Raw genomic sequence first — 10,688 nt, 5'->3', positions numbered from 1 at the left:
GCGCATCCCCCGCGCCGGGAGCCGGAGCTGCGCGGCCGCGGCGCGACGGGCGGGAGCTGTGGCCGGGGGGCGGCCCGGCAGCCTCCCCTGCCCGCGGGGGCCGCCCTTTCCCCGGGAGGAGCGGGCAGCGGCCGGCACCCGCGGCGCGGCGTTGGGGCTGCGGCGCCGATGGCGGTCGGTCGTCGCACGCAGCTGAGGTGGGGGGCGCCGCACGGGGGGACTGGGCCCGGGGAAGGGAAGGGAAGGGGAGGGTAAAGGGAAGGGAAGCGAAGCCCCCCCGCTGTCCTTGGTGTTACTGCGGCGTCGGGAGCGGGGTGGCTCCGGGCTTGGGGCGAGGCGAGGCCGCGGGCGGCCGGGAGCTGCAGTGGGGGCGGCCGGGAGCTGCAGTGGGGGCGGCCGGGAGCTGCAGTGGGGGCGGCCGGGAGCTGCAGTGGGGGCGGCCGGGAGCTGCAGTGGGGGCGGCCGGGGCCCGGGCCCGCCCGGCTGCCTCACACCCGGCTCCCTCACACCCGGCTCCCTACCCGCGGCCCGCGTCACCCCACGCCCGCTTTTCCGCCGGGAAAACACCTTATGTGCTTAAATATAAAAAACTAAAACCTTTTGCGAGGGCTGAGTGGGAGCAGCCTGCTGCGGCCTCGCCGCTGGGCTGCGCGGGCTGTGTCGGGGGCAGCCCCGGGGCACGGACCTTGGGACGGGACAAGCCCGCGGGCCGTACGGGATGGGTTGCCGGCGGAGGCTTGCGGAGCAGCCATGGAGCCCTGGGGAAGGTGAGGTCTCGGGGCAGCTGCTTTACAGGCGTTTCCTTATGGAACATTTTCCTGCTAGAGGCTGTGGTTCCCTTTGGAAAGCTGTTGCTTCCAAGTGGCTGTCGATAGATGCAGCCTTCTCTGCAGTAGCGTAGAAGTACAGCAAAAGAGGTTGTAAGGGTCAAATCACAGTTTGTACCGTGTCCCAGACAGTTGTTTTTTTCCCAGGAAAGCTTACTCTACCTACTGCAGGCTTTTGGCAGCTGGGGAGGTTTGGGGAAGCAGAACGTTTACTGATGAAGCTCACTGTAGTGGCAACCTGTAGCTGCGGAGGACAAAGGTTTGCGATCCAATTCTTGTTCTCTCATCTCCTGCTGAGCTGGGAGCTATTAAAGTAAGCTTCTGTATTTATATTACATGCCTGGTGTGAGTGCACACACCCCAAGGAAATTAAGACTTCAGAAAGCCATTCTTCATGATGGATGTCCACAGTTTATGTGTATGTTTTCATAGAAAAGGGTCCAAATTGCTTCTCACTTGTTTTACTAAAAACTACTAAAAAAAAAAATTTACTAAGAAGCATAGATGGAGTGTGAGGAGTTAAGAGTAGTATTTGGAGAGGAGAATCAGGCCTGTCCTGTGAAGTGCCCAGTTGTGCTGGTGTTCTGAAATAGTAAAATTAAGGGTTGTCTTGATATTAAGTCTATGGAAATGCGTGTGTATTCGGCTACCCTGAGAGACGCTAGTTGCCTGGATACCTTGGATCCTGCTGAGAAGGGTGTTTCTGAAATGGAGGATGGCTGCGAAGTGGCCAGCGTAAACAGTCACAAACACTGCACGCCAGCCCCATCCATGTGAACCACGGCAGGGGAGACAAAGCCAAACCTGAGCATCTATTTCATCGAGTTAGCTAATTGCCATCACTGTAACGTGCTGTGACAGCCCTCCCACAATCTGAAGACACGATTTAAACCTTCTTGACAATTACTGTGACACATAACAATAATCTGAGAGATGTACTGTGACTGCAGTCGATTCCTCAGGACAGACAGGACTTTTAAATTACTTGTTTTTCCCTAGTATCTGTGAATCTTGCAGGTTTTCTGTAGTGTGGGGTCTGCTGGGGGCCTTTTTGAGTGTGGGTTTGGGGGCACACTGTGTTTATTTTTACCTGTTCTTTTAACAAGTTGTACATAAGATTCTTTTAACTTAAAAGAACATTGAAAAAGTATTTCTCATTTTGCTTCTTCTGTTCCTGAATAAAGTACTGAACATAAATTAGTTTTAACTTTTTCATGGTTAGGTCATTAAAAAGGTACCAAAATCGGCATGTTCCTTTGTTTTCCAATGAGTTTTAGATTAAAATCATAATAAATTAAGGCCTGATACCAGAAATATTTAAGAGCACAAGGAACTTAATATGCAAGAGCATTCATAAGCTTTAATAATGTGCTACTTACATTAGTAGACTTACAAGTATTATCTAGAAGACCTGATTTTATGCATTCAAATTATATTTACTTTAAAAAAATTCCTTGAAAAATTCACTACTGCTACAACTTTTAGTTCAATCCATTATTTTCATCTTGTGTCTTGTTTACCAATTAGCAATTAGTTAGCTGCAGGTCTGTGGAGGTTGTTCTCAGTACCTTAATGTTCAGAAATTGTTCCTGCTGTACCATCTTTTTTTCCTGGGAGTCAGGACATCAGGACATTTGAGCTCTTCTTCCAAACTGTACTGACTTGGGATTTGATCTTACTAAATTCTTGTACATTATGAATTCTTATTGTATAAGGTATGGAAAATCATACTTAACTGCTTTGCAGAGGCTTCTTAGCAGGGCAGACAAAAATGGATTCAGTGAAACACAAGTGAAACAAAAACAACCCTGAAATGCAGATTAATGCTATTCCTAGTATGCACGCTATTGTTTTGTGTTTGGTGTTTTTTTCCCCCAATTCAAGTTCAGTTATAAGGTGAAATTGTACATGAGAAAAGAACAGGAGTGGCTTCCTACTGCCGTTTAAGTTGTAAGTCTAGTGTTGCTGATTTTAGTGGGAGCTAGAGTATGCTCTTCTGTCTTGATTCCCAGAGTGCTTCCATGGGTACACATGAACTGTTGAATGAAAGGTAGGTTACCCTACCCAGAGCTGCTGGCCACCACGGCCAGGCTAGCTGGTGCCTCAGCCTGAGCCAGTTTGATTAGACTGTCTCAGTTATCTTCTGCATACATGGCACACTGCAGGAGGCATATCCTGCAGAGCACGCACTGCAGGACAGTCAGATTGCCCCAATTCCACTCATGTCCATACGCCTGCTGGCTGGCTGTACATCTGCAGAGGTAATCTGTACTTCAGTGACGTATGTGCTGACTGAATCTCACCCTTTCTGAGCAAAAATAGATGCTTTATAAAGCAAGAGGCACCACGAGGCTGCCAAAAAGCATATTTGTACATATTCAGAGTAAATTGTCTAAACTGGGCTTGTTACATGGTACCCTTTGTACAGCTCCATCCAGGATGGCACACCAAGTCAGACCAGTGATGAACAGCTCTGCTATTTGTAAACATGACACATGCATTCAGTGATATAGACCAGAAGGAAATACTATTCATTGTGCAATCTCCATGCAGCATAATCACTGTGACCGCAGCAACATGATGACTTGTTTAATTTACAGTAAGGCTGACGTGCTTGCCTCATTTTGTTGCGGTCCAATAATGTTTTGTAAGTCATGTGAGCCCTAGGAGAACCAGTGTTTTTTTTAAAATCCAAGTGTGTCAAATGCCTAATTCTGAATGTAACATTGAGCTGTTTTACACTAACTTGAGCTCTCTTCTTGAGCAAATAGAGAAGCAAGTCTCACTTTCAGTCAGTGCAGAATCCATTTAGCATAATCCCCTTGCTGAGGACTTCCACTTAAAGTACTTTCTGAGGAAGAGGCCCGAAGCCTTATCAAGGATAACAATAACCTGGAACAGCTTGGCCTGGAAATGTCTAACCCCCCCATCTTTTTGTCAGCTACTTCTTGCTCTACAGAGTGAAACCATCGGTTCATCTTGCACTGATGGAATAGCCCTGAACTGGTTATGACTATGGCCCTTTGCCTGCAAACCACGTTTAACTAAGAGAACAAAGTCCCATGAACTGTCCTGAACAAGGAGATTTAATGCCACTCTACAGGCATGAAGTTCCTTAGCATCCACAGGTGTGAAGCGTCCAATGACCTGCTCCTATCCCGCCGTTCAACCAATATGGTTGGAATGTCTCTATCAGCCCATAATTTTTTCTGCATTGAAAGAAGCACAGAGGAAGTAAACAGTCCGAGTCCTGTAGGTGTCTTAAGTTGTTTAACCTGCAAACTGGCACATCTCCAGTATCTGATGATTGTTGTTAATAAGTTGCAGGGTGTTCACCTTCTATTCATTTTTTCATCCTTCCTGTATTACACAAGAGGTTAACAAGTTACTACACCCAGTCCAAGGCACTCTGAGGAGCTGGGTTCCGCATGACAGTATCTCCGGGAAGGAGAGGACAGGTTTATGTGACAAAGAAAGAAAAGTCAGGTCAGTGAGCCTAAGAGCCTGAAAATTTCTCGGGTACCTAACTAGAGCCTGGCAGGCCTGAATAAACTGAGACTTTCCAGGACACCTAATGGGCCACAGACTTCAGGACTTGCTGTATTTTTTCGGAACTCATTAGAACTAGTGAGATATATACAGTAAAATCAAAGCATTTTAAGTAATATGCATTAAGAAATGAAAGGGGCAATAAGAACTGAGATAGCTAGTTGATTTTTATGAGATACGGGTATTTTCTTGGTGCAGAACTTCTGTACACAAGGTGTGATCTTTGTAAACAGAATGATCTGAAGTTTTCCAAGCTATAAACCAGACGGTGCCATCACAGCTGTGACTTAATTATTAAAACCTACACCTTTGAACCGTAAGCAGCTTTCCATTCTCACTACGAAGAATTACGGTGGGTGATTTCAAGAATACAGGAGCCTGTGACACACTATTATTATCTCCTTATCACAGTGATTTTCTGTATGTGCCATCTTTAATTGTTCAACTTCATAAGGCATCCCAATTCAGAGCACATATTTTGCTATTAATGTGCAAAACAAGATACATGTATGGGAAGCAGAGCCTTTTGTCTTGAGGTAAGCAGTCTGCAAGAGTAAAGCAGACGTACAAAGCAAGGGGAATTAGGTGATTCTTACCTCCTGTCACATGTCACACACATATAGCCTTTCCCACTCCTTACACTGTCTTAACAGCAAACTGGGTTTTGGGAACGCACCTACACAACCAAGCCAATATTATTTTTTTGATATTGTGGCAAATTGTAACCTCCATGCCCATGACTAGCTATCAACATATACGGGGGGGGGGGGGGGGGGGGGGGGGGGCAAACTTCAAGGAAAACGTGCACTACCCTCATCTGTGTATGACAGTTCTGGTCATATTTTATCTCATTTTATAATTCTATAGAGCAGGAGCTACGTCTTATGGGATGCTGAGCAGAGGACCCTGAACATGTATGGGCTCTTTGGCTGCAGTTATCATACCAGTACTGAGTGTTTCTGTGTGTGCCAGTGCAGGCTGAGTAAGCACAACAGTTCAGCCAGCATAAGACATCTCTTTTTCCCTTTCAGAGAGGCAAAAGAGGGATGCAGCTCTCAGCAGCTGTCTTTTTCACCACTCTGGAACTTTGATGGCTTTAGTATGTTAACATCTCCCACTTTCCCTACTTTTTGAGTGGATTGGCTGCCATTCACAGAGACCAATTACCATTTCAAAAGCAACTTTTTGGCACCAGAACTGTTTGTACAGAAAACAGATTAAAGCTAAAATCCAGCTACCACTTTAATTTCAAAACCCAGTAGGACTCTAGACATGTGTTTTACTTGCTTGTCACTGCTATAATAAAAAATATGGGGTATTCATCTGGAACATCCATGTTTATTTTAACATAGATTCATCATATAAATCAACAGGTTTTAAGCTAACAGTAAATGTCTCATAAAATATATTGTATTGCTTTCAGAACCCAGGCTGTCTTCTTTCAAGAAATACAATGAGTCCACATAAAAATAAATGCCAAGGTTTCAATTATAGATTTCTGCAATATTACTTCCTGATGCGGAAGGCTATGCCCCTGTATCATAAACTGATATATAGTTAGTATGTGATACATAATCACATACTAAGTGATATTTACCTATGAAGCATTTATGTGTAAAAATAATTTTGAACAGAACTGTACAAGCAGTTAAAAGTGTCTGTTGAGAACATACCTTCTGTAAAAGCTGTTCAGACCTTAATCCATTGCCATTGACTGTTCAGTAAACACATTCTACACAGCACTGTTGAGCTTTTTACAAATAGAACAGATAAGAGTGCAGCCAAATAATTCCTGATCTGACTGAAAAGAATAATAATCAACAGAAATTAATATACCTATGGTAAGTGCACTGGCTGATACGCCCTTTAAGATAGATACTTGCTTTAATGGAAAGAGGAGTGTACTCAGATCAACTCCTCAACTCCCCCCCCACCCCCCGACCAAGTTTTAACACTTGAGTATTAATTTTTTAATAATCATGAGGTTAGAACCTAGGATTTTCTGGTAACTAGATAGTACAACCATTATACTAAAGGATTTAATACACATTGGAAACTTTTACAATTCACTGGGATACATATTTACTGTATAAAAGGTAAGAAAAATAACCTTACGTGTAAAAATAGTCTACGTACAAAACTACAATTTTACTGGCAAACATGGGAAATAATTATTTATGAATCACTGTCCACAAATTTTGCAGCGTTTTGATTACCATAAACCTCATTAAATAAGGAAACACAGGCAAGTATCTGTGAAGTGACTTGCCTGAAGTCACAGTAAGTGGCTGAAGTAAGAACACAGTCCTGGCTTTCCACTCCCTGTGTCCCAATCACCAATTCGACATGAGTTTAGGCTCCATGCCACAGATCTTCGGTGGGTATAAGCTATAGAAACAGACTGTTTCTATAATATCTATGATTATATCAGAACTACAGCACTATTTGAAAAGTTATATTGATAGTGAATAACTGGCAGAGATAAACTGATACATAGTTAGTATGTGATATATAATCATATACTAAGTGGTATTTACCTATGAAGCATTAATGTGTAAAAATAATTTTGAACAGAACTGTACAAGCAGTTAAAGTATCTGTTGAGAACATACCTTCTGTAAAAGTTGTAAGTTCAGACCTTAATCCATTGCCATTGACTGTTCATATAGCTTTTATCAGTTCACATTTCTAACACAAGGATTTATTTGTAACAAAATGGAAAATTTCTGAATATTCTGTAAATTAAAATTCTGGGTTACAGGAACAACCTACCATTAGTAATCCTTTGTGCATCTCTAAGTTCAATTAAATCACACTGCAGCAAAACATTTCAAGTGCACAAATTCTGACAGCAACTTCTGCAAGAGATTTTATTCTGAAATAAACAAAACCATCGCTACTTGAAAAATCAATCTCAGTGGAAACGTACAGCAAAAAAAACCTGACAGCTAATTTCCAGAAGTGAGGGAAAATTAAAACTGGTAAAATTATTTGTCTGCTTTCATTCCTAAGGGAAGACAGCGTCCAAGGAACACATCTGGTTTCACTGACTGGATGAAGCAAGCAGCACAGACTTAGTGGACAGAGAACCTCATGCTGTGAGTTTTAATGTTTTGCTACAGATTCAGCGTAGCAAAGTATGTCTAGAAATGTAGCAATCTCACATGGAAAGAAAAAAAAATAAATTACAAGCTGCAGCATCCATTCAGGTCTCAGTTCATGTTCCTACATGTAGATTCAATTTTTAGGTAATACAAGTCCTGAAACTTACCTGCAGTGAAACCCATCACAACTGTCTGGATTGCTGCCTCCTGAAAGTGATCTGCAGATTGCGGTCTGTCAGATATCGGGTGATGATACATAAACAGCTGCTTAAAACCCTCCGATGTATAAATGCAAGCAACCAAGGAAAGAACAAAACGGAGAAAAACGAAAACAAACATTCAAAGTTCAGCTTAAGTTTTATTTGGCAGTAAATAAAAATCACTGTGACAATATTCTGTAAGATGATCACAGGAGTGTAATCTTTTGTTAGGTGGCCATTGGATTACAAGGAAAATTGAAAAATATTACTGTATGCTTTTAACATATACACCATCCATAGCCATTACTTTTTTACAATTTTTGTCTGCATTGCAGGCAAAGCTGCACAGTTACAGAATCAGATCAGAGAATTCCCCGTGACATTGTATATTGATTCAGAATAAGCATACGGATCCATTTGCACAGATGTAACTACAAGTTAGGGTTCACTGCAGCATCTGTCTTTGCTCCTTTCTGCAGTATAAACCATACTGTCATTTTAAATGAGTATATCGAAAGTTCATAGGGCAAGCAGAACTTCATCTTAACTAAAAGGTAAAAAGATTTTGCAAGTTTGCAACAATTAAAAGGTAGTTTTTCTTTCCCTTTTCCTGTTTCTCCTAGGTGCTTTTTAAACAAGTTAAAATAATTTACGGCAAATGATCAAGTATGCTGCATCTGAGAAATATTTTCTTTTGTGTATCAAAAAACCTACCAATTTTCTCTTCTGCAACACTGCAGATACAAAAAACCTAACTATTCTTAGTAATATTTCAGGTTGTTACAAAGACTGTGGTAGCCAGTAAGTAATATACTAGAATATGAACGATATGGGAAATGTAATAAGGATTTTGAAGTATTTTATTTTGGCACACTTTCTAGGTATTAAATAAGCTTATCATCATAAGCTCTCTGTGCTGCTACTTCATGTTTAAAGATCAAATGATATTTTTGGAAAGCAGTTAGGTTCCAGCGTTGATTAGTGTAGCAAATGCTAATATGTTAATATGTATTTGAAAAATGCTTTGTATCAGATATTTCAAGACACATTAAAATAATTTTTGAAATGCAAATTATTCACTACTTAATGAGGTAAATGAGCAAAAATGACGGAGAGGGATACAGGGCTAAGAAACATTCCTGAATTCCCTATTCAGGGAAAAACATAAGCCACAAACAGAATTTTGCCAGAGAAATGCTCTCATAAAACCAGTGTCACCTTTCCGATTTCCTTCAAACCAATGCTCTCAAAGGCAGCTGTGAATGAAAAAGTAGGCAGAAGAACCCTAGCTCGTTATAACGTACAGTCCTTGTTGCTATGCTCTCCCATCCTTTTTCCATCCCAATGGCATGGAAAAAAAGTTCCACTTCTTTTTCCATTCCATTTCACAACCACCAAACAACAATCACATAGGTCCACGAGTTGCATGTATACTATTACAGTATAGTGATATCCAAATTTCAGTAATGTCAGCATAGTTTACAGTGGAACTATGCAGGAATTGCAGAGGAAACCAATTCCCCAATCTATTATACAAAACAGTTCGCTGAAAACACGAAGAAATCTCCTGAGAGAAAATCAGCAAAGCAGAAAAAATAAAATGCACCTTTCCTTGAATTTTATTTTGACTCGGCCTCTTCATCCACGAATTCAACTAGCGGAGCGTGTCTGTTGGCCTGGGCACCTTCTTGGAAATTAACCTTTTTTATCACTCCTGCCTTTGGAGCCCTTATGGTATGCTGCACAGAAAAAGATCCATAGTGAACCAGCAGAGTACCTTCCCCACCCCCCACCAGCAAACGCTAATATTACTCTTTGGTGCAATTAGAACAGAACACAATTACTTCCTCTGACATGTAGATTTATTTGAAACCTTCTTATTAAAATGTTATCGTAGTCCTTTTTTAAGTTTTATTTTCTCATCGTTATTTATTCTGGTAAGAATACTGGGGACAAAAATGCTATATAATGTTACATTTTGAAGTATGAACAGTTGAATGTTATTTTACTTCACTAATACTTTTTGTTACTGTAATAAACACCAGGCAGAAATAAAAATTTTTAGTCCAAAATGTTAATCATATAGTAGATTTGTTCCCTTAAGAGGAATCAGCAGATTTACTAAATGTAATTTTGCTTGCTGGCCAGGAGGCATCTTTATTGAGCAGCTATTTTGCAAAATCCATATGAAATACAAATGCAGCTACTAGTGCCAGTAAAGGAACAGCATGTTTATATAGCAATCCCCACATTGGTCTACTTGTTACTGTATCAGGTTAGTTTGCCATTGAAGTTTTGCTTCTTTGTAGTTTTCTACATAAGATTAGTCTAATATCTAATACCAGATACTAAATCCTCACATCTAAGCAAGGATTCATTTTAAGCATAATTTGCTTTTTAAATTTTAGATTTTGTATTTCAATAGCACTGCAAAAAAAGAGAACAGCTCAGATAACAGCAGTCTTGAGATACCAGCTAATTGCAAATAATTTTGGGTGTCAATTTTCCTTAGTGCAGTTGTATTTAATGTAATTTTAGTGTCACTTATAAAAAGGGCATGATAAGGGAAAGGCAAATTTTCTCAACAATGTTAATTCTGCTACCGCAAACTGAAGTTTAAAATAATAGCCAAACCAAACCAGTTCAGGCCACAAAAACTATAATTCAAGCAATCTGAGCCATCATCAAGCAATATGACAAGATATAATGGGCAAAATGCTAGTCAACTGAATGCCGTGTGGGCAATTACAAAGAATCTTTAGCATACTCTTGGTAAAACTTCCAAGTAAATACTAAAAACGATTATAAACAAAGTAAAATCCTGGGCATAGTTACAAAGTCACCATTAGCTGAATTTCTGAATTAAGTAACTGCAGACAGTACAGATGCTTATATCGCAAACAGTGTGAACAAGAGACACACCTAGACAGTCTTCTGCTAGAAAAGTGAAAGGAGGAGAGAGAAGGATTGACAAAGCTAACCAAATTAATGTTAAAACAGCTGCAGAA

The 10,688-nt window shown here is 41.0% G+C and overlaps 1 protein-coding gene and 1 long non-coding RNA gene across 2 annotated transcripts in view; one reads left to right on the top strand and one right to left on the bottom strand.

The window, feature by feature from the left end:
• The first annotated feature begins 88 nt into the window (after window positions 1–88).
• LOC119156666 lies at window positions 89–9,079 on the top strand. Its single transcript, XR_005107258.1, has 2 exons — window positions 89–197; window positions 7,389–9,079. It is a non-coding gene; the product is annotated as an uncharacterized LOC119156666 (long non-coding RNA).
• MCCC1 (methylcrotonoyl-CoA carboxylase 1) overlaps window positions 7,819–10,688 on the bottom strand; it is a 20,748-nt gene continuing 17,878 nt past the window's right edge. Inside the window, exon 19 of the mRNA XM_037406764.1 lies at window positions 7,819–9,419. Within this exon, the coding sequence (XP_037262661.1) occupies window positions 9,300–9,419 (120 nt within the window). The 3' untranslated portion in view covers window positions 7,819–9,299. The remainder of the gene's footprint in view (window positions 9,420–10,688) is intronic.

Source organism: Falco rusticolus, chromosome 13 (assembly GCF_015220075.1).
Source record: "Falco rusticolus isolate bFalRus1 chromosome 13, bFalRus1.pri, whole genome shotgun sequence".
In the NCBI taxonomy this organism is placed as follows: Eukaryota; Metazoa; Chordata; class Aves; order Falconiformes; family Falconidae; genus Falco; species Falco rusticolus.
The sequence above is the reverse complement of the archived record's forward strand: the minus strand, read 5'-3'. Positions and strand labels throughout refer to the sequence as shown.